The 25,154-nt window shown below is 44.9% G+C and overlaps 1 protein-coding gene across 4 annotated transcripts in view; it reads right to left on the bottom strand.

The window, feature by feature from the left end:
- LOC137538746 (low choriolytic enzyme-like) overlaps positions 1–25,154 on the bottom strand; it is a 1,161,243-nt gene that overhangs the window by 106,852 nt on the left and 1,029,237 nt on the right. For all 4 annotated transcript variants that reach the window (XM_068261057.1, XM_068261060.1, XM_068261059.1 and 1 more), the window contains one exon: positions 2,196–2,323. In XM_068261057.1, coding sequence (XP_068117158.1) covers positions 2,196–2,323 — 128 coding nt within the window. The remainder of the gene's footprint in view (positions 1–2,195; positions 2,324–25,154) is intronic.

Genomic DNA, 25,154 nt, shown 5'->3' with positions numbered 1-25,154 from the left:
AAATGGGTTTTTCTTTTCTTTTTCAGGTGATGCGGATTGTGCATATTGGGGTCATATCTGCTACGGATTGTGCATATTGGGGTCATATCTGCCACGGATTGTGCATATTGGGGTCATATCTGCCACGGATTGTGCATATTGGGGTCATATCTGCCACGGATTGTGCATATTGGGGTCATATCTGCCACGGATTGTGCATATTGGGGTCATATCTGCTACGGATTGTGCATATTGGGGTCATATCTGCTACGGATTGTGCATATTGGGGCGATATCTGCTACCGATTGTGCATGTTGGGGTCATTTCTGCTACCGATTGTGCATATTGGGGTCATTTCTGCTACCGATTGTGCATATTGGGGTCATTTCTGCTACCGATTGTGCATATTGGGGTCATTTCTGCTACCGATTGTGCATATTGGGGTCATATCTGCTACCGATTGTGCATATTGGGGTCATATCTGCTACCGATTGTGCATATTGGGGTCATATCTGCTACCGATTGTGCATATTGGGGTCATATCTGCTACCGATTGTGCATATTGGGGTCATATCTGCTACCGATTGTGCATATTGGGGTCATATCTGCTACCGATTGTGCATATTGGGGTCATATCTGCTACCGATTGTGCATATTGGGGTCATATCTGCTACCGATTGTGCATATTGGGGCCATATCTGCTACCGATTGTGCATATTGGGACCATATCTGCCACCGATTGTGCATATTGGGACCATATCTGCCACCGATTGTGCATATTGGGACCATATCTGCCACCGATTGTGCATATTGGGACCATATCTGCCACCGATTGTGCATATTGGGACCATATCTGCCACCGATTGTGCATATTGGGACCATATCTGCCACCGATTGTGCATATTGGGACCATATCTGCCACCGATTGTGCATATTGGGACCATATCTGCCACCGATTGTGCATATTGGGACCATATCTGCCACCGATTGTGCATATTGGGACCATATCTGCCACCGATTGTGCATATTGGGACCATATCTGCTACCGATTGTGCATATTGGGACCATATCTGCTACCGATTGTGCATATTGGGACCATATCTGCTACCGATTGTGCATATTGGGGCCATATCTGATAACGATTGTGCATATTGGGGCCATATCTGATAACGATTGTGCATATTGGGGTCATATCTGCTAACGATTGTGCATATTGGGGTCATATCTGCTACCGATTGTGCATATTGGGGCTATATCTGATAACGATTGTGCATATTGGGGCCATATCTGATAACGATTGTGCATATTGGGGCCATATCTGATAACGATTGTGCATATTGGGGCCATATCTGATAACGATTGTGCATATTGGGGTCATTGGACGTGTTTTTTGTTAAAATCTGCTCACATTACGTGTATTTTCTTGAGAAAACCTGCACAATTATGTGAATTTTCAGGGAAAAGGGTCACCAAAACTTGGGCCCTCTGTCTTTGCGTTGCACTTTTAAAGGGAACCCGAGGTGAGAATAATATTGAGGCTGCCATATTTATCTCCCTTTAAGCAATACCAGTTGCCTGGCTGCCGTGCTGGTCCTCTGCCTCTTATTCTTTCAACCATAGACCCTGAACAAGCATGCAGCAGGTCAGGGGTTTCTGACAATATTGTCAGAACTGACAAGATTAGCTGCATGGCTTGTTTCTGGTGTAATTCAGTTCACTACTACAGCCAAATAGATCAGCAGGGCTGCCAGGCAACTAGTATTGTTTAAAAGGAAATAAATATGGCAGCCACCATATCACTCTCACCCTGGGTTCACTTTAAATTACAGTTAGCCCCGCCCTCATCCGGTCATGACCACGCCCATTTTTTCGCCGCGGCGCGCTTCGCGCGCCGCAGGTTGTGGCCACACCCATTTTTGGCGCGGCGCGCTTCGCGCGCCGCAGGTCGTCAGCTCCCCCGGAAATTGGTCCAGCACCTGCATAGCACCCCCTAAAAAAATTTCCTGGAGCCGCCACTGCCTGGCTGGCACACGATCATACAAATTTGGTGTTCTAATTCATGGAGCTTGAAAACGGACCAATCGCATCACACCAAGGTGGAATTTGATTGGTGCGTTTTCAAGCTGCATGCATTTGCATTTGAAATCTGCATCAACTTAGAAGCATTTGCATCTCACTGACCCTTCCTAAAGGGGAATGCGGCGTAGCAAACTCACTGCAGTTATATAAAACATTTATCCTCTTGACATCCAGGCTGCTGAGTCCGACCGTCTGTCCCAAGTGTACAGTGCTGTCCATGGTGGGCTCCATTGTACTCTTTCCACTTGTATTAGTATATATCGTACTAGTAGTGAAAGAAGACAAGATTTACAATATAACATTTATAAACAATTCTCTGAAATACTTAAAGTGAACCAGAGACGAAGCACCCTTATGTATGTTACCATATATATCAGTGGGAACATTAGAGAAAACACCTACCCTGCTCTCTGTTTCATCCTTCACTGCTCAGCCTGCTTGTTATCAGCCCTGATAAAATCCCCAACTGAGCATTTAGTCTGGCTTTGCTCAGGAATCATTATAGCTGAATCTGTCTTTTCTGATGTCTTTTGAAGCCCAAGCCTGCCCCCTTCTGGCTCTGCTATAATGACTCAGCCAAAATGATTCCTGAGCAAAGCCAGACTGAATGCTCAGTCAGGGATTTTATCAGGGCTGATAAGCAGGCTGAGCAGTGAAGGATGAAACCGAGAGCCGGGTAGGTGTTTTCTCTAATGTCCCCACTGATATATATGGTAACATACATGAGGGTGCTTCAGCTCTGGTTCGCTTTAATCATTTAAGCTGCCCGAACGTGATTCTCACGTCCAGGCGGCTGCTCTGCTGCAGTGCCGCACTTTGGCATGCTCCTGCGCCCGAGCGCGCACCCCAGTGCTGTTCCCCGGTAGACCTGAGATCATTGGTTCCCGTTCACTGATCTAAGTCCCCAGCAGAAAAACTGACTGTCTCTTATCAGAGGCCGCAATCTTTCTGAAAAAAAAAAGTTTTCTGTCCTCCTTATGCTTCCGGGAAGAGAGGAGGACATAAAAAAAAACAAAAAACTCAATGTAGTAAAACTACATCTACATACATTTTTCAAGGCAATTTACACACATTGTAACATTTAAAATTAACTGTTTATTTCAACAAATTACCCAAATAAAATTTTTTATGGAAAAAAAATTACAATAATCAAAAAAAAACAGTTACCTAAGGGTCTGAACTTTTTAAATATGCATGTGAAGAGGGTATACTACAAACATTTTCTTTGTTATTATTAGCTTGTAAGTGATGTGTGTGCGTGTGTGTGTGTATGTATATATATATATATATATATATATATATATATATATATATATATATATATATATATGTATATATATATATATATATATATATATATATATATATATATATATATATATATATATATATATATATATATATATATATATATATATATACACACACACACACACACACACTAAGGATCTGCCTAATATATATACACTAAAGGAGGGGACTTGCCTACAAGTCTAGTAGCCTATATACACTAAGGGGTGGGGGCTGCCTATAACAGGCAGATTCCCCCCCCCCCTTAGTGTATATAGGCTACTCGTCTTGTATATGTAGGCAGATCCCCCCGTTAGTGTATATATATATATATTAGGCGGATCCCCCTTAGTGTATGTATTATATATACACTATTTAAGTATTTATAGCGCCGATATAGTACACAGCGCTGTACAGAGTATATATTGTCGATCACAAATTATATTTCTATACTGCATATGGGCGTGTGTGTGTGTGCGTGCGCGTGCGTGTGCATGTGCAAAGAGGATGAAAGGGGGGGGGTAGAGTTGAGCCGAAATTTTCGTAATTTCGCATTACTAAAATTACGCATGCGAAATTTGCGATTACGATGCGAAATTACGGTAGCGTAATTGCCATTAAAATCGTAATTGAAAATACCGTAAGCGTAATTTTCAACGCGTAATTTCGCGTTTCGTTCATGCCGTAATTTCGCATTAAACGCTACCGTAATTTCGCGTTAAACCGTAACGCTCCGTATAATATAAAAAAGCCGCCGACTTTAAGGGTTAATAGCAAAGCCCCCTTAAATGCTAAGAGCCTCAAATTTGGAGAATATATTAAGGAGATCAGGAGGAATAAGAGGAAATTTTTTTTTTTCAAAAAGACCTTATAGTTTTTGAGAAAATCGATGTTAAAGTTTCAAAGGAAAAATGTAAACATTTAAAAACCCGCCGACTTTAACGGTTAATAGCAAAGCCTGCTTAAAGTTTAGGAACACCAAAGTCCCAGGGTATATTAAGGGGATCAGTGGGAATAAGAGGAAAAATTTTTTTTTAAAAAAGACCTTATAGTTTTTGAGAAAATCGATGTTAAAGTTTCAAAGGAAAAATGTAAACATTTAAAAACCCGCCGACTTTAACGGTTAATAGCAAAGCCTGCTTAAAGTTTAGGAACACCAAAGTCCCAGGGTATATTAAGGGGATCAGTGGGAATAAGAGGAAAATTTTTTTTTTCAAAAAGACCTTATAGTTTTTGAGAAAATCGATTTTTAAGTTTCAAGGGCGAAAATGTCTTTTAAATGCGGAAAATGTCCGTTTTTTTTGCACAGGTAACAATAGTGTATTATTTTCATAGATTCCCCCAAGTGGGAAGAGTTTTACTTACTTCGTTCTGAGTGTGGGAAATATAAAAAAAAACGACGTGGGGTCCCCCCTCCCAGACCTCTTTAACCCCTTGTCCCCCATGCAGGCTGGGATAGCCAGAATGCGGAGCACCGGCCGCGTGGGGCTCCGCACCCTGACTATACCAGCCCGCATGGTCCATGGATTGGGGGGTCTCGGAAGGGGAGGGGCAGCCAAGCTTTCCCCTCCCCCTCCGAGCCCTTGTCCAATCCAAGGACAAGGGGCTCTTCTCCACCTCCGATGGGCGGTGGAGGTGGAGGCCGCGATTTCCTGGGGGGGAGGTTCATGGTGGAATCTGGGAGTCCCCTTTAAAAAGGGGTCCCCCAGATGCCCACCCCCCCTCCCAGGAGAAATGAGTATAGAGGTACTTGTACCCCTTACCCATTTCCTTTAAGAGTTAAAGTAAATAAACACACAGACACTTAGAAAAAGTATTTTAAATGAACAAAAAACATAACCACGAAAAAAGTCCTTTAATATTCTTAATTAACCATTAATACTTACCTGTCCCTTTAAATAAATGATCCCTCGCAATATCCTCGGAAATGTTCTATCAGTTACAATGTAACAAAGTTATTACAATGTAACAACTTTGTTACATTGTAACTACGCCGCACCCAACGTCACTCACCGCCGCCGCCGCCGCCGCGTCTGTGCTGCAGGACCCGACAGAGCTCTGAGCTATACTAAGCATCTTTGTATTTGGGCTCCAAGGAGCCCCATTGGTCCTTAGCAGACCAATGGGGTTCCTTTAAATCAGAAGGAACCCCATTGGTCTGCTAAGGACCAATGGGGCTCCTTGGAGCCCAAATACAAAGATGCTTAGAGAGCTCTGAGCTATAGCTCAGAGCTCTGTCGGGTCCTGCAGCACAGACGCGGCGGCGGCGGTGAGTGACGTTGGGTGCGGCGTAGTTTCAATGTAACAAAGTTGATTCATTGTAATAACTTTGTTACATTGTAACTGATAGAACATTTCCGAGGATATTGCGAGGGATCATTTATTTAAAGGGACAGGTAAGTATTAATGGTTTATTAAGAATATTAAAGGACTTTTTTCGTGGTTATGTTTTTTGTTCAATTAAAATACTTTTTCTAAGTGTCTGTGTGTTTATTTACTTTAACTCTTAAAGGAAATGGGTAAGGGGTACAAGTACCTCTATACTCATTTCTCCTGGGAGGGGGGGTGGGCATCTGAGGGACCCCTTTTTAAAGGGGACTCCCAGATTCCACCATGAACCTCCCCCCCAGGAAATCGCGGCCTCCACCTCCACCGCCCATCGGAGGTGGAGAAGAGCCCCTTGTCCTTGGATTGGACAAGGGCTCGGAGGGGGAGGGGAAAGCTTGGCTGCCCCTCCCCTTCCGAGACCCCCCAATCCATGGACCATGCGGGCTGGTATAGTCAGGGTGCGGAGCCCCACGCGGCCGGTGCTCCGCATTCTGGCTATCCCAGCCTGCATGGGGGACAAGGGGTTAAAGAGGTCTGGGAGGGGGGACCCCACGTCGTTTTTTTTTTATATTTCCCACACTCAGAACGAAGTAAGTAAAACTCTTCTCACTTGGGGGAATCTATGAAAATAATACACTATTGTTACCTGTGCAAAAAAACGGACATTTTCCGCATTTAAAAGACATTTTCGCCCTTGAAACTTAAAAATCGATTTTCTCAAAAACTATAAGGTCTTTTTGAAAAATATTTTTTTCCTCTTATTCCCACTGATCCCCTTAATATACCCTGGGAATTTGGTGTTCCTAAACTTTAAGCAGGCTTTGCTATTAACCGTTAAAGTCGGCGGGTTTTTAAATGTTTACATTTTTCCTTTGAAACTTTAACATCGATTTTCTCAAAAACTATAAGGTCTTTTTGAAAAAAAAATTTTCCTCTTATTCCTCCTGATCTCCTTAATATATTCTCCAAATTTGAGGCTCTTAGCATTTAAGGGGGCTTTGCTATTAACCCTTAAAGTCGGCGGCTTTTTTATATTATACGGAGCGTTACGGTTTAACGCGAAATTACGGTAGCGTTTAATGCGAAATTACGGCATGATACGACTGTAATGCGAAAATTACGCGAAAATTACGCTTACGCGAAATTTCGCGAAATCCTTCTTCATTACGATTATGTACTTATGGCCATAATCGTAATTACACTAATTACGCGAAATTTCGCGAAATCGTAATTAGGTCATTACGCTCATCTCTAGGGGGGGGCAAAAACTTCAAGTTTCGTTCAGGGCGCTGTGAAACCTGAGGCCGGCCCTGAGTGGGGGTGGGGGAGGTTTAGCGGCTTTATCATTTTTCAAATTGGTACTGGGTTCCATCCGGGACGTTCTAGCTAAGAGCGCGGGTGTACTGGCCCCTGTACTTCCGACAGTGGCGTGGAACGGATCCGTGCCCTTGCCATTGGGGGAAGGTAGTGGGGCCGGGGAGGGTCATCACTCACACTGGCGGTGGTTCCTCAGCCAGAGGCACCTTTAGTACCAGTAGGGTTGAGTGACAAACCAACGGAAGGATGTTCGTCTCTCTGATGCATCTCACATGGAGATGTATGTGTGTTTGGAGGGGCCATTAGGGTCTCGAAACAGTAGGTGCGTGAGTGCATTTGGAAGGGTGAATATGCTGAAATATTTTCCCTGTTACCTCTAGAGAAGTTTAATCTCAAAATTGCAAAACCTGATGAGTTAAAAGTTTGATACCAAGGACTTTTCAAAATTGGTTTCAGGCCTTTGCTATCTTGGCTGGAGTAATTGCTGAAAAACAGCCTGAGTGCTGTACTGGTTTATTTTGCTACATGGATTCGATTGGTCAGGCTTATCGTTCATATGGAGGCAATGTGTGGATCTGATATGACGAGCTGTTCAGGCAGAAAAAAGCTTTACGTCCTGCTGTGAGTTGGGACCACAAGATCATAGTACTCTGGATGAATCTGATGATTCCATCTAGGGGCAGCCAGTCCTTTCCTGCCTCAACCAGTGGGTCATCAACTTCATGTCAGCAGTCAGAAAAAAAGCAATGTGCAATGCTGGCAGTTCGATGTTTGGGGATGATGATGATGAGGTGCTGGACCGTCCCTACGTGTCACCACCACAGTTTGGTTAAGGCAGCTCGCCATCTGAGGAGGAGGCGTCTCTGGCGCAAAAGCGCGGCAGCAGCATGGCGGCCAGCACAGGGCGTGGAAGGCAGGAGCCACAGCCTGCTGCTTCAGCCGCTACCACCACCTGCAGCAAAGCTCCTCCAAGCAAAGGGAAAAAAACACAGCCCTCCAAATGCAAAAAAACTCCCCAGCCCTTGCACTCCCCAAGAATTAACTACACTAGAACATTCGCAATAAGGTACAAAGAGGCTGAGGCTCTTATGTCAGTCTTCACCAAACAAAACCTATGACGATTAAGGAATTCTGGGAGGAAGTGACATTTATACTGGAAACCGTCAAAGGAAGCAGACAAGCAGATTGCAAGATAAGTAGATGCAAATCAGTCAGCCTTGCAAACTGACAAAAAGGCCTCTTTTCCCTGGACTGAACTATGCAACCTGCATAGGAAACAAAACAGTCCAGGGAATCAAGGCCAGCAGAGCGGATTCTGACATTACCCCCCCTCCCCCCCCCCACACACACACCCTTTAAAGACGGCTTCTTTCAATACAAAAGAGTCTCCTTGCCACAAAACAACAACAAAAATAATTCAGAACGGCCTGGGCAGACCAACCGGGCATGCTTCCTGAACTGACTAAACCATGACTGAAACAATCAGCCCTAGAACCCCAAAAGCCATGCCCACCAGTACAACAAGTTCCAAAGTGATACCCATGAGTACCGCGACTACCAGAACAATGCCCACCGAGAGCCTTGGCATGATACACCCAGTCCCCCAGGTCAAGTCCAAAGAACCTGAAACCTTCAGAGTTGTGCCCACTACAACGGTCTTCACCAGCACAATACTCATTATTGGACCAGTCCACAGCACCAAGGCAAGAACCCCCAAGAATCCCCCAGAATGACTCACCATTCCAAAGAGACCCCAAGACATTAGAAGATCCCAGAGAGCCACATGGTGATCCAACAGGACCCCCCACATCACTCAGGGAAACTCCCAAGCCAAAGTCACAAGGACAACTGTCACAAACAGAGTTTTCAGGATTCAGAACCATATTGAGGCATGTGGCACCTCCGACGCCTTCTGGACAAGACACCACCAGGGGGACATCTGAGCGCATAAACACAGAAGGCACCTCCGGGCACACTGGATCACGGAAAACATCTGAGCACACTGGAACAGGAGCAACCACTGGGCATGCTGAGGGACTGTAGACCTCAGAAACCGACACAGCCAGACCAGATTCAGAGCAAGACAAAAAATCATTGTGACTGGTGGTCACAGGTACTGGACTTTCAAAAGGAGACTCGGAATCAGACTTAGAAATCTCTGTGACTATAACTGTATCCAACAAAAACTCATTATGGACTACACATGACTGAAGCTCCAAAAGCGCTGCAAAAGTAGTCAGCATAACAGCGATGCCCACTGAAGTGGGCATTACCTCAGTGGGACCCAGGGGGCAGGAAGCATATCTTAAAAGCTCTGCACCCTCAGACAGGAACTCAGAGGTCTCCAAAACATCACATAAAACTTCAGGAGCACAAATTCCTAAGATTTCTGGTAAACTCATCAATGATTCTGAACTATCCATGTTACAGGGCAAAACGTCAAATACATTCAGAGAACAGGGCTGATGTTTTAGAAATGGTTCTACAACACACTGAATTTTATTCACATGAACAGACTGCACAGGAATATCTGCTAGAACAGTCCCTGACTCCCTGACTTTGGTTTGATTAAACACAGAATCCTGCATAGCAGTCAAACTTGACTGCAAATCCAGAATGGCAGAAAAACAGGTGAGTATAACTGCAACACCAAATAGAGCTTCTGAACTCTCTGCCTGGAGATTTTATACCAGGCACTATTGAGTCATACAGAGTACAGGAAGTAAAGTCAGTACTTTCTGTAGAGCAAGAAAGGGGTTCACAAATGTCAGTTTGGCTGGACAACATTGTTTCATTCATGGTACAGGGCAAGCTCACAGAAATATTTTCTGGACAAAACAAAGATTCCTCAGTATCAAGTTCACACAACCAAAGCTCTGTATCACCCTTAAACTTGGCCAACAATGTCGAATCAGGGGAGTCAGAACGCAAAATCTGCGGATCCCACATCGCCTTCGGTAATGGAATGTTGAGGACAGGAAAATTGCAACAATTTTCATCTGCCAGTGTGTTTTCACAGGTGTCCACAGGGTGAGGCATAGGTTTCTTTGCAGAAGAAGTTGAGACAGAAACACAAGGAATTTTATTTGACACATTCACATTGTTCTTAAAATTGCATCGTTTAGGAACTTTCCCCATAGCAAGTTCATAAATGGAAGATCTTTTAAAGATTACTGAAGGAAAAAGATCTGTTTTTATTTGACGAGGGAACCCATATATCTTTGGCAAAAATAACACATTCATTTTGATCATAATTTGCAGGAACCCCTGAGATAAAGGCATCAGATCGCACAGATTCAAACTCCACACAAGCAGTTGCCATGGGAAACAGACTTTCAGAATTCACACATTCTGTTGTTTTGGGGAATGAAACAGACTCAAAACTTACTTGCTTCACCTCAGGGAAATTGGAACAATCGCCCGCTGACAATGTGTTTGTACAGGGGTTAACTGATTGATGTGTATGTAACTCAGACAAGATTGTTTGCCACACACAAATCACTGAGTTCACCAAATGTTCCTCACATTCACCAGATTCAATCAAGGTGCGCATTGAGTCAATACAGGCATTAAACACACCTCATTCTTTCCGAAATAGACAATACGACTTCCAATCAGTGTCAAACTTTCCAATCAGAGCCCCGATTTCACAGGAAGCAAATGGAGGCTCCCACAAACCTATATCCACATAACACTGATACGGATTGGGGTCAGGAACATAAAGATAATCTTTTACACCTTTAATATAACAAATGACACTGCCTATATCACATTCAGATGTGTCAGTAAATTCAAGGTGAAAAACTCCACCAGATTTTACTGGAGCAAACTTTTCACTTGTAACAGCTACAGGAAGCGTCTCTTTCAGGTGAGTACGTTTCCTAGACTTTTTCTTTTTAATCTTTATAGCTTTAGATTGCTGCTGGCCAGAAGAAAAAGAACCTTTGGAACTTTCTCTTGCGAACTGAACAGTTCTGCAGGAAATGACTCAATCAACAGATTGAGCTATCAACTCATTAGAATATGGTAATGACTGAGTGGTACTGCATGAACCAATTGGATCAGCAGTTTGCACAGTAGGAAAAAACTCATTGAAATGATGTGGCATAGGCATTTCAAGTTTACAAGAACATAAACGAGCAAGAAATCTGTGAGGGTTATGTATCAGATTCCAGTGTCTAGCCCATTTATCAGCCCACACAAACAGATCCCCTTGGAGAAGATTGCAATATAAGTCCTCTGTACAGCCACAGATGCCAGATGGAAATTGCACGATTAAGCAAGACTGGGCAACAAAGTAGCAACTCAGAAGAAAGCTAGAACAGAGACAGACTATGTGAATGTCTACCAATCTAGTCGCCACCCAGCGACGGTAGACATATCACATCAGAACAGACCAGAGTGAGAAAGCTAATCACAAGAGAGGCGATTGCTATAAGCAACACAAGACTGAGCGAAGACAGAGCGTGAACTGAGTAAGGAAGACACAGCAAATAACCACAATCTGAACGCCAAGGAAAATAACAAATGAACTAGCTAAACGCGGTCCCCGCACGTTATGCGCAACAGTGACAAGTGCGTTAATAGTACTGTCACCGCACGTTAAGCGCAACAGTAACAAAACGTACCAAGCCTGACTAAAATGGAGAACAAAGACAAACAGATAATGGGAACGCTTGCTAATCGGTTGCCTTACACCAGACAACAGCAAGCGTTCGTTCCAGACAAGACAGACTGAAGGAGTAACCAGAAACTTTATTTCGCCAAGCACGACTGGGTCGTGCCCGGAATTGGGCTTGGCACTTACAGGGTACTGATACACGGTACACAGTAGTTACAGATAGAGGACATGCAGTAGTAACAGAACATTATACAGAAAAACAGAGCATTAAAGAACATGTATGCAGAGGGAGACAATGGCATAAGTTACAATACAATAAAAAAACAACCAAAAAAAGTACGCTTGAGCTATGTGCAAAGTGCCTCAGTGCGTCTTGGTATTTTGGGGTGGGGATAGGCATTTCCATGGCGAGAGTTCAGGAGGTTGACAGCAGAGGGAAAGAAACTGTTCTTATGTCTTGAGGTCCTGGTGTAGATGGATCGGAACCGGAGCTTCCGGCTCGAGGGGAGCTGATTAAAGAAGCGGTAGCCTGGGTGTGAGGGGTCGTTGGCGATCTTTAATGCTCTGGTGTTCAGCCTGGAGTGGTAGAGGAGGTCCAGAGTGGGAAGGGATCTTCCGATGATCCTCTCTGCAGATTTGATGACCCTCTGCAGTTTGAGCTTGTCGCTGGCGGAGGAGCTGGTGTACCAGACCAGGATGGAAGAGCATAGGACGGATTCGATCGTGGCTGAGTAGAAATTTGTCAGCAGTTTTTGGGCCATACCGAACTTTTTCAGTTGGCGGAGAAAGAAAAGTCTCTGTTGGGCTTTCCTCTGTGTTGAGGTCGTGTTGGTGTTCCACCTCAGGTCATTGGAGATAGTTGTGCCCAGTAGGCGGACACTGGGGACTCTTTCCACTTCCATGCCATCCATGTGGATTGGAGGCGGGGTAGAAGCGCTCCTCCTGAAAACAACAATCATCTCCACCGTTTTTGCTGTGTTTAGGACCAAACCGTTCTCTCTGCACCAGCTGCATATGCTTTCGACCTGGTGGCGGTACGCCTTCTCATCGTTTTTGGTGATGAGACCCACAATGGTCGTGTCATCGGCAAATTTGATTACTTTTACCGAGTCCGAAGTGGATTTGCAATTGTTCGTATACAGAGAGAACAGGAACGGCGACAGGACACAGCCTTGTGGGGCCCCTGTGTTGGTGATCCTAGGTTGTGAGGAGATGGTGCCTAACCTAACGACCTGGGACCTGTTGGTGAGGAAGTCCGTGATCCACAGGCGTAGGGTGGGGTGGACTCCTAGCGCAGCGAGATTGTCCTGAAGTATTTTAGGGCTGATAGTATTGAATGCTGAGCTGAAGTCCAGTAGGAGGATCCTGGCGTAGGAGTCCGGTCTATCCAGGTGATCATAGACGTGCTCCAAGCAGATGTTGATGGCGTCATTTGTGGACCTGTTCGCTCTGTACGCGAACTGGTGCGGGTCCAGCAGTCCCTCAGTAGAGTGCTTAAGGAGAGGTAGCACCATGCTTTCAAAAGCTTTCATGATCACGGATGTAAGTGCCACGGGCCTGAAGTTGTTGAGGTCGAGGATGCCCTGCTTTTTGGGGACCGGGATAATGGCAGACCTCTTAAAGCACGCAGGAACTTTGCCTTCCTGGAGGGACCTCGTGAAGATGGAAGAGAGGGTGGGAGCGAGCTGGCGAGCACAGGTTTTCAGGCAGGCTGGCGACACACCGTCCGGACCTGAGGCTTTCCTAGCATTTAGCCTTAGCAAGTGTTTCAGTACATCCTCCTCCCTCACTGATGGTGGGGGTGAGTAAGGGCCTAGGGCTACCGTGGCAGATTGTGCAGGTGGCTGTGGGAGTCCTGCAGGTGCTGGCTGACTCTCGAATCTGCAGTAGAAGTCACTGAGACTCTCGGCAAGCTCAGAGCTCGGTGTGGCGTGCTGAGGGGGGGGCTTGTAGTTGGTGGCAGCCTTCAGTCCCTTCCACACGGCTCGTGAGTCGTTTGAGGAGAGGTTCTGTTCCAGCTTTTCCGCGTAGCCCCTCTTAGCGGACCTCAGTTCTCTGTTTAGGTCGCAACCGCAGCTAAGGTTATACTCCAAGATTCAGACAAGGGAGATCCACCGCCTCTAACGCTAGGGCGAATGCGATCTAGGAACAGGACAGGACGATTTACTATCTGCCACTGCAGGAGATAGTACAATCTCAAGAACAGGACGAGACAAAACAAGACTTAGGCAGTACAAATAATATACAACCTGACTGCACTAGGAGGAGTGCAAGATGCACTCCCTAAGAATTATCTACACTAGAACATTCGCAATAAGGTACAAAGAGGCTGAGGCTCTAAAGTCAGTCTTCACCAAACAAAACCTATGACGAGCAAGGAATTCTGGGAGGAAGTGACATTTATACTGGAAACCTTCAAAAGAAGCAGACAAGCAGATTGGAGGAGGAGGAGTCACAACTATTACCCGAATTCAATTACCAATCACGACTCGAATTCGATGGGCGTGATCATGGCCGAATCCGAATTTGACCGGGACCCGAATGTACTCGAATTGAATTTGGGTACATTCGAGCATGCCTAGTTCAGGCATTGTTGCGTGATTAAGTAACAAACGTGCTGCCTTTACCCTGCCTATATCCTGTGAAATGCCTTGGTGAACTTAATCAAGAGACATCAATCAAGAGGCATTTTATTATTATTATTTAGTATTTATATAGCGCCGACATCTTCCGCAGCGCTGTACAGAGTATATTGTCTTGTCACTAACTGTCCCTCAGAGGAGCTCACAATCTAGTCCCTACCATAGTCATATGTGTATGTATGTATCATGTAGTGTATGTATCATAGTCTAGGGCCAATTTAGGAGGAAGCCAATTAACTTATCTGTATGTTTTTAGGATATGGGAGGAAACCAGAGTACCCGGAGGAAACCCACACAGACACAGAGAGAAGATACAAACGCCTTGCAGATGTTGATTTGGCTGGGATTTGAACCGGGGACCCAGCGCTGCAAGGCGAGAGCGCTAACTACTATGCCACTGTATTGCATTTATGATCACATAATATTTCCCCTGTACACATCACCGTGTGCTGATTTGAGACAGGCGTATGTGCTTTGGGTCCTAATGGAGAAAAGTGCTTAACAAATGTTTTGTTGGTGTTGCTGTTTCCTCAATATATATATATATATATATATATATATATATATATATATATATATATATATATATATTTATATATATATATATATATATATACTAGCTGATGACCCGGCGTTGCCCGGGTATGTATTTGGCTGGTGTTGACTCCATCCACTTTTCCTAACCCTAACGCACAAACACTTAATGACCAAGTTTGATTTCTATGGGACTATACAAACTATTGATGCCAAAGACCCCAAAGCTCACAAACAAATCAGATTGGCTGTTTGTGGCTCCTCCCCTCTCCTGCATTTGCACCCCAGTCAACCGATGGCCAACTGTAGCAGGTTTGAGACATCTGCTATTCAGCAATTCAGATATTCCCCTTGAAAATCAACAAATGCATTTTGATTGGCTATTATAGGCTCCACCCACTTCCCTGAATATTAATCTCAGTCACCCAGTGATCATCTGGGCAAAGTTTGAGAACCCTGCCATTTACAGTGTAAAAATGGCTGCAGTTTGCATTTTCCTAGTAAAATATGTTTTTGGCTCCGCCCACTTTTTTTGTAAACTGGAGACAGTCACTCAATGAACAATTTTGTGAGCTTTGGGGTCCTTGACATCAATAATTTGTATTTTCACAGTAAAATGAAACAAATCTGATTGGCTGTGGCCCTATCCCCTTTTTTGAATTTGAACCCCAATGACCAACTGTACCAGGTTTGAGGCTTGTGCCATTAACAGTGCAAGAATGGCAGCAATTTCAATATTCCCCTTGAAAAACAACAGGTGAATTTTGATTAGCTTTTTTAGGCTCAATACACTTTTCTGAATATTAATCCTAGTCACCCAGTAACCAACTGTGCAAAGTTTGAGAACCCTTCCATTAACAGTGAAGAAGGGCTGCAGTTTACATTTTCCCAGGGAAATCTGTTTTTGACTCCACCCACTTTTTGTAATCTTGACACACAATGACCAAGTTTTGAGCTTTCGGGTTCCTGGCATCAAAATGGTGTGAATGGAAGCATTTTATCCAGCAAATAAATCTGATTGGCTGTTTGTGGCTCCACCCCTTTAGTGAATTTGAACCCCAGTCACTTAATGACTGACTGTAGCAGGTTTGAGGCCTCTGCCATTAACAGTGTAAGGATGGCAGCAGTTTCAATATTCCCCTTGAAAATCAATAGGTGAGTTTTGATTGGCTGTTTTAACTCCACCCACTTCCATGAGTATTAATCCCAGGTATCTAGTGACCAACTGTGTCAAGTTTGAGAACCCTGCCAATAACAGAATGGCTGAAATCAATCTAACAAATCTGATTGGCTGTTTACGGCTCCACCCCCTTTAGTGAATTTGGACCCCAGTCACCCAATGACTGTTTTAGGTTTGAGGCCTCTTCCATTAACAGTGTAAGAATGGTAGCAATGTAAATATTCCCCTTGAAAATCAATAGATGAATTTGGATAGGCTGTTTTAGGCTCCACCCACATTTCTGAATAGCAATTGCAGTCACCCAGTGTACAACTGTGTCAAGTTTGAGAACCCTGCCAATAACAGTGTAAGAATGGATGCAGTTTACATTTTCCCATGTAAGAAGTTAGTTGTTTTTGGCTCCGCCCACTATTTCTAACCTTGACATACAGTCATTCAATGACCAAGTTTATGAGCTTTTGGGGTCCGATCAATTTGTATATTCCCATTGAAATTAAACAAATCTGATTGGCTGTTTGTGGTTCCGCCCCTTTCTGTATTTGAGCCCCCAGTTACCCAGTGACCAACTGTGCCAGGTTTGAGGCATCTGCTATTAACAGTGTAAGAATGACAGCAATTTAAATATTCTCCTTGAAAATCAACAGGTAAATTTTGATTGGCTGTTGTAGGCTCCACCCATTTTCCTGAATATTAATACCAGTCACCCAGTGACCAACTGTGCAAAGTTTGACAACCTTACCATTAACAGTGTAAGAATGGCTGCAGTTTATATTTTCCTATTGAAATTTGTTTTTGGCTCCACCCACTTTTTGGAACCTTGACACTCAGTCACTCAATGGCCAAGTGTGTGAGATTTCAGGTTCCTGGCATCAAAAATGTGTGAATGGAAGCAGTTTATCCACCAAGGATATCTGATTGGCTGGTTTTGGCCCCGCCCCTTTAGTGAATTTGGACCCCAGTTATCCAATGACTAAATGTAGCAAGTTTGAAGCCTCTGCCATTAACAGTGTAAGAATGGCAGCAGTTTAAATATTCCCCTTAAAAAACAATAGGTGAATTTTAATTAGCTATTGTAGGTTCCACCTACTGTCCTGAATCTTCCATTCACCCAGTGGCCAAGTGACCAAGTGTGCCAAGTTTGAGACCCCTGCGATTAACAGTGTAAGAATGGCTGCAGTTTACATTTTCCCATTAAAAATGAATGGCTGAAATTTGATTAGCTGTTTTATGCTCTGCCCACTTTTCCTGGATTTGTAACCTCGGTCACCAAGTGACAAACTGTGCCAAGTGTGGGGACTCTGGCTTGAATACTGTGAGAATGGCAGCCTTTTACATTTTTCCATTGACATGAATGGGTGAAATGTGATTGGCTATTTGTAGCTTCGCTCAGGTGTGCACGGGGGCCGCGAGACCCCCAGAACATATCATCCCAGGTAGTAAGGCATCTGTATACCAAGTTTCGTTCAAGTCGGTCAAGCCGTTTTCGAGTGATCGCGGCACATACACACACGCACGCACACACACACACACACACACAATGAAATTTGGCACACACAAAGTACATTACCTGGAATAAAGTATTCCCATAACCAAAAAGAGACAAATACAAATTTCCCTGGAAAATGTAAACTGCGGCCTTACACTGTTACCCTGGAGGTGTGTTTAGCTTCTAAGGGTAATAATGGTTAATTTGCATATATTCAGCAGTGATGCCCTGGGAGACATCTCAAGCTCACTCCAACCTGAATTATCACACATTCTTTCTGTTTTATGAAAGCAAACTTTTCTTTTTCTTAACATCTTAGTAAGGGGGCTTTTAGGACCATTTTAGATCCTTACACACTCCAATGAGTTCTGGGTCACCATGAGCTTGCTGGTTAGTCTGTACCTCTCGGTGTTACAAGCCCTACTGCATAGAGCCAAATTAATTTATGCCATGCACTGATGAGGATCAAACAATCCAAAACAGTCTGTATGCATGTTGGATTATTATGGCTCTGTACAAATTAACAAGCTGACACATCATTGCATTCCAGCGGTTCTGGAGGTGTGTTTAGCTTCTAAGGGTAACAATGGTTAATTTGCATATATTCAGCAGTGTTGCATCATGGGAGACATCTCACGCTCACTCCAACCTGAATTATTGCAAATTCTTTCTGTTTTAAGAAAGAAAACCTTTGTGTTAGGATTAGAAAAAGTGGACAGAGCTAACACTAGCCAATTACATACCCGGGCAACGCCGGGCGACCAGCTAATTATTTATATATATATATATATATATATATATATATATATATATATATATATATATACACACACACACACATACAGAGGCAGATACTGCCTCTGCTTGGCAATTGGCAACAACGTTCACAGGTAGGAAACAGTCATGGCCATGGCAATAACATCACAATGTGGGAGGGGTTCACCTCAATATCGGCCATACAAACCCCTTTATGCATTTCCTGGGAAAGGGAGTATCAGCTACTGAGGGGAATAAAGTTCAGTTTTGAATAAGGCCCTATTTACACTTGTTTCATTGAGTGGCAATGGCATGCGACGCCATACCTTAGCTCTTTTCAAAATATAAAAGGGAGGGAGCAGGCATGTGTAGGAGGCTCCCCCCAATTTCCTCCGCGTCCCCTCTGTTATAGTCTAATGTCCCCCCCTGAAGCTACTTCCAGCAAGCACTCTGCGCATGCGCACCATGTCACACCTCCCGGTCATGGGATTAGTGCCCGCACAATAGTTACATAGTTATTTTGGTTGAAAAAAGACATACGTCCATCGAGTTCAACCAGTATAAAGTACAACTCCAGCCCGTCCCCCACATACCCCTGCTGATCCAGAGGAAGGCGAAAAACCCTTACAAGGCATGGTCCAATTAGCCCCTAAAGGGAAAAAATCCTTCCCGACTCCAGATGGCAATCAGATAAAATCCCTGGATCAACATCATTAGGCATTACCTAGTAATTGTAGCCATGTAAGCCATCTAAGCCCCCTTTAAATGCAGCTATAGAGTTTGCCATAACGACTTCCTGTGGCAATGCATTCCACATCTTAATCACTCTTACTGTAAAGAATCCTTTCCTAAATAAATGGCTAAAACATGTTTCCTCCATGCACAGATCATGTCCTCTAGTCCTTTGAGAAGGCCTAGGGACAAAAAGCTCATCTGCCAAGCTTTTATATTGCCCTCTCATGTATTTATACATGTTAATTAGATCTCCTCTAAGGCGTCTTTTTTCTAGACTAAATAAACCCAGTTTATCTAACCTTTCTTGGTAAGCGAGACCTTCCATCCCACGTATCAATTTTGTTGCTTGTCTCTGCACCTGCTCTAAAACTGCAATATCTTTCCTGTAATGTGGTGCCCAGAACTGAATTCCATATTCCAGATGTGGCCTTACTAGAGAGTTAAACAGGGACAATATTATGCGGGCATCTCGAGTTTTTATTTCCCTTTTAATGCATCCCAAAATTTTGTTAGCTTTAGCTGCATCGGCTTGGCATTGAGTACGATTATTTAACTTGTTGTCGATGAGTACTCCTAAGTCCTTCTCCAAGTTTGATGTCCCCAACTGTATCCCATTTTTTTTGTATGGTGCTAGCCCATTGGTACGACCAAAATGCATGACTTTACATTTTTCAACATTGAATTTCATCTGCCATTTATGTGCCCATATATCCATCCTATCCAGATCCTGTTGCAATATGACACTATCTTCCTGAGAGTTGATGATTCTGCACAATTTTGTATCATCTGCAAAAATAGCAACAAGCTCACTACTGCATCTACTAGATCATTAATAAATAAATTGAAGAACACTGGACCCAGTACAGACCCCTGTGGGACCCCACTGCTAACAGTCTCCCATTTTGAGTACGATCCATTGACCACAACTCTTAGTTTTCTGTCCATTAGCCAGTTCCCTATCCATGCACACAGACTCTTCCCCAGTCCAATGCTCACTGACCCTCCCAATCTAGAAGTAGCTAAGGGGGGACATTTGTCCATAACGGAGGGAGCGCGGAGAAGAAAGGGGGGAGTGGTGGGCATGAGGACAGTAGGGATGATCGGAAAGAGCAAATTCTGTTCCGCCGGAATTTGCGGATTCCGCCAGCGATTTATTCCGTCGCTATGAAATTTCGGCCGGATTTTTGCAAAATTCCGTGGAATTCCGGATTCTGGCGGAAAAAGTAAAGTAGTTGCAAATGAACCCTTGTTAACTAGTTCCCCGCCCGCGTACAGTATATCTACGCTCCTTTGGACTTCACTTCCCCGCCCGGAGCGTAGATATACGCACCCCCCGCCGCTACCGCCGCTGCCGCCGCTGTCCGCGCTCCCGCTCGCACTCCCGCTGGTAATCACGCCGCTGCCCGCTCGCCCGGAGATCAATGAACGGGAAAATACATTCCCGTTCGTTGATCTCTGCCCCCAGCAATGATCGGCTGCTTTCCGCTGAGCAGCGCGATCATTGTAAAAGAAAAAAAAAATCCCAGCCTCTTTATACTTCCTCCGAGCGTCCGGAAGGACGCTTGGAGGTCGCATTACTGTTGCCATCTTGTGGCCAAATAGTAAAACTACACCCTACACTATTTTTCACATACACATACATTACTTATACAGAAAAAAATTAACTCATTACCTCCCACACTCCCCATTTTTTTTTTGTAATTAAAAAAAAATAAAAAATTTACAATTAAAAAAAATACATAAATAGTTACCTTAGGGAGTGAACTTTTTAAATATTTATGTCAGGAGGGTACAACACTGTTACTTTATAAACTATGGGCTTGTAATTAGGGATGGACGCAAAACTGAAAAAATGCACCTTTATTTCCAAATAAAATATTGGCGCCAAACATTGTGATAGGGACATAATTTAAATGGTTTTATAACCGGGACAAAAGGGCAAATACATTTCATGGATTTTAATGACAGTAGCATGCATTATTTAAAAACTATAATGGCGGAAAACTGAAAATTAATGTTTTTTTCCCAAATGTTTTCCTATTTTCCCATTAAAACACATTTAGAATAAAATAATTCTTGGCATAATGTCCCACCTAAAGAAAGCCTAATTGGTGGCGAAAAAAACAAGATATAGTTCATTTCATTGTGATAAGTAATGATAAAGTTATAGGGGAATGAATGTAAGGAGCGCTGAAAGGAGAAAATTGCTCGGATGCTGAAGGGGTAAAACCCCTCAGTTGGGAAGTGGTTAATGCTAAGTGGTAGCTGATAGAACCTATTAGCTATACCCTAAGTTCTTTTTCCCTTCCCTCCTCCCCCTCCTTCTCCTTCGGAGGAGGAGGATCTTGTCTTCCAGGGAATTGTAGGATTTCAAAAGCCAGCTTACATACCTTGGCTGGAAATCAAACCCAGGTCTAGGGCTTGGTAGGTAGCTCTCCTCACCTCTATACCACCACTAGTGTTGGGCGAACATCTAGATGTTCGGGTTCGGGCCGAACAGGCCGAACATGGCCGCGATGTTCGGGTGTTCGACCCGAACTCCGAACATAATGGAAGTCAATGGGGACCCGAACTTTTGTGCTTTGTAAAGCCTCCTTACATGCTACATACCCCAAATTTACAGGGTATGTGCACCTTGGGAGTGGGTACAAGAGGAAAAAAAAATTTAGCAAAAAGAGCTTATAGTTTTTGAGAAAATTGATTGTAAAGTTTCAAAGGAAAAATTGTCTTTTAAATGCTGAAAATGTCATGTTTCTTTGCACAGGTAACATGGTTTTTACCGCCAGGCAGTCATAAATGTAATAAAGATAAGAGGTTTAATAAACAGGGACCGGTAACGCTAACCCAGCAGCAGCAGCAGCACACGTGATGGAACAGGAGGAGGCGCAGGAGGAGAAGGCCACGCTTTTTGAGACACAACAACCCAGGCCTTGCATGAGGACAAGAAGCGTGCGGATAGCATGCTTTTTACCGCCATGCAGTCATAAATGTAATAAAGATAAGAGGTTCAATAAACAGGGACCGGTAACGCTAACCCAGCAGCAGCACAGAGCACACGTGATGGAACAGGAGGAGGCGCAGGAGGAGAAGGCCACGCTTTTTGAGACACAACAACCCAGGCCTTGCATGAGGACAAGAAGCGTGCGGATATAGCAGCAATGCTTTTTGCCGCCATGCAGTCATAAATGTAATAAAGAGAAGAGGTTCCATAAACAGGGACCGGTAACGCTAACCCAGCAGCAGCACAGAGCACACGTGATGGAACAGGAGGAAGCGCAGGAGGAGAAGGCCACGCTTTGAGACACAACAACACAGGCCTTGCATGAGGACAAAAAGCGTGCGGATATAGCAATGCTTTTTGCCGCCATGCAGTCATAAATGTAATACAGATGAGAGGTTCAATAAACAGAGACTGGAAACGCTAACCCAGCAGCAGCACACATGATGGAACAGGAGGAGGCGCAGGAGGAGAAGGCCACGCTTTTTGAGACGCAACCCAGGCCTTGCATGAGGACAAAAAGCGTGCGGATATAGCAATGCTTTTTGCCGCCATGCAGTCATAAATGTAATACAGATGAGAGGTTCAATAAACAGGGACTGGAAATGCTAACCCAGCAGCAGCAGACGTGATGGAACAGGAGCAGGCGCAGGAGGAGAAGGCCAAGCTTTTTGAGACACAACAACACAGGCCTTGCATGAGGACAAAAAGCGTGCGGATATAGCAATGCTTTTTGCCGCCATGCAGTCATAAGTGTAATACAGATGAGAGGTTCAATAAACAGGGACCGGAAACGCTAAACCATCCCAGATGTTCATTGGTCATGTTACTTGGTTGGGGTCCTGGAGTGTTGCGTAGTCGTTTCCAATCCAGGATTGATTCATTTTAATTTGAGTCAGACGGTCTGCATTTTCTGTGGAGAGGCGGATACGCCGATCTGTGACGATGCCTCCGGCAGCACTGAAACAGCGTTCCGACATAACGCTCGCTGCCGGGCAAGCCAGCACCTCTATTGCGTACATTGCCAGTTCGTGCCAGGTGTCTAGCTTCGATACCCAATAGTTGAAGGGTGCAGATGGATTGTTAGACACAGCTACGTCATCTGACATGTAGTCCTTGACCATCTTCTCCAGGCGATCGGTGTTGGAGGTGGATCTGCACGCTTGCTGTTCAGTGGGCTGCTGCTGCATGGGTGTCAGAAAATTTTCCCACTCCAAGGACACTGCCGATACCATTCCCTTTTGGGTACTAGCTGCGGCTTGCGTTGTTTGCTGCCCTCCTGGTCGTCCTGGGTTTGCGGAAGTCAGTCTGTCTGCGTACAACTGGCTAGAGGAGGGGGAGGATGTCAATCTCCTCTCTAAAGTCTCCACAAGGGCCTGCTGGTATTCTTCCATTTTGACCTGTCTGACTCTTTCTTCAAGCAGTTTTGGAACATTGTGTTTGTACCGTGGATCCAGAAAGGTATAAACCCAGTAATTGGTGTTGTCCAGAATGCGCACAATGCGTGGGTCACGTTCAATGCAGTCTAGCATGAATTGAGCCATGTGTGCCAGAGTCCCACCAGAATCCTCATCATCCTCTTGTGAGCGTTGTGATAGTTGTTGTGATGCATCATAGTCGTCACCTTCCTCCTGGTCTGCTTCTGCTGACCATTCGCGTTGAATTGTGGAAGTCCAACGTGCACCGCTCTGGCCCTCGTCAGTGGTGGCATGAAACTCCTGCTCCAACTCCAGCTGTTCCTCCTCCTCTTCTTCGTCATAGCTGCTGGGGCCAGCATTCCCTGAGGCGGATGGCCTGATGTTGGTACCATCACGCTGATCGTTTTCTCCTTCAGATTCCCCCAGTTGCATCATGACAGCTGTTTCCTTGATTTTTAACATCGACCTCTTCAGTAAACACAGCAGTGGTATGGTAATGCTGACTGAAGAGTTGTCACTGCTCACAAGCAACGTGGATTGCTCAAAATTTTGGAGGACTTGGCAGAGGTCCAACATGTTGGCCCAATCGGATCCACAGAAGCTTGGCAGCTGGCCGGATGCGCCTCGGTACTGCGCCGTCATGTACTGGACCACTGCACTCTTCTGCTCGCAAAAGCGGGCTAGCATGTGCAGCGTAGAATTCCAGCGCGTAGGGACATCACACAGCAAGCGATGGTGGGGGAGATTGAAGCGCTCCTGCATCTTGGCGAGTGCCCCCGAAGCAGTACTGGAAGTTCTACAATGTTTGGCCACTCGACGCACCTTCAACAGAAGATCGGCCACGCCTGGGTATGTCCTCAGGAACCGCTGAACTACTAGGTTCATCACGTGCGCCAGGCAAGGGATGTGTGTCAGCTTAGCCAACCTTAAAGCGCGAATGAGATTACTCCCATTATCACACACAACCATGCCCGGTTTCAGGTCCAGCGGTGCCAGCCACAAATCCGTCTGTTCCTTTATTCCCTTCCAAATTTCCTCCCCTGTGTGCTGCTTATCCCCAAGGCAGATTAGCTTCAGCAACGCTTGCTGACGCATGCCAACAGCTGTGCTGCACTGCTTCCACGATCCTACTGCTGCTGGGTTAGCGTTTCCGGATGAGGTACAGCTTTGAGATGCGTTGGAGGAGAAGGAGTCAGAGAGGTAGGTGCTGCTGTTATCCAGTGTGAGGGACGGCGGTGCAGCTGTTTGTGGCGTGGGCAACACCCGTGCCGTAGCAGGTGAGGAATCGCTGCCAGGCTCCACAAGGTTCATCCAGTGCGCGGTAAGGGAGATGTATCGACCCTGGCCGAACGCACTCGTCCAGGTGTCAGTGGTGAGGTGAACCTTGCAGGCAACGGCATTCTTCAAGCTTCGGGTTATTTTGCTGACCACGTGCTCATGCAACTCAGGCACTGCAGAGCGTGCAAAGTGGTAGCGGCTGGGAACCACGTAACGTGGGATGGCCACTGACATCATGCCCTTTAAACTGTTTGTCTCCACCAATCGATATGGCAGCATTTCGCAGGCCAGAAGCTTGGCTATGCTGGCTGTTACTGCCACGGCCCGGGGGTCATTTGCTGGCAATTTCCTCTTGCGCTCAAACATCTCCGACACAGACAACTGAACCGTAGCGCTGCACACGGAAGGGCTGTTGGTTGTTGTGTTTGAAGAACACTGGGAGACCTCAAGAGCACTACTCCGGAAAGTGACAGTGTCAGCGTCGTCTGATGTTTGTGAATGTTGTGAACCACG

Source organism: Hyperolius riggenbachi, chromosome 11 (genome assembly GCF_040937935.1).
Source record: "Hyperolius riggenbachi isolate aHypRig1 chromosome 11, aHypRig1.pri, whole genome shotgun sequence".
Taxonomy (NCBI): Eukaryota; Metazoa; Chordata; class Amphibia; order Anura; family Hyperoliidae; genus Hyperolius; species Hyperolius riggenbachi.
The sequence above is the reverse complement of the archived record's forward strand: the minus strand, read 5'-3'. Positions and strand labels throughout refer to the sequence as shown.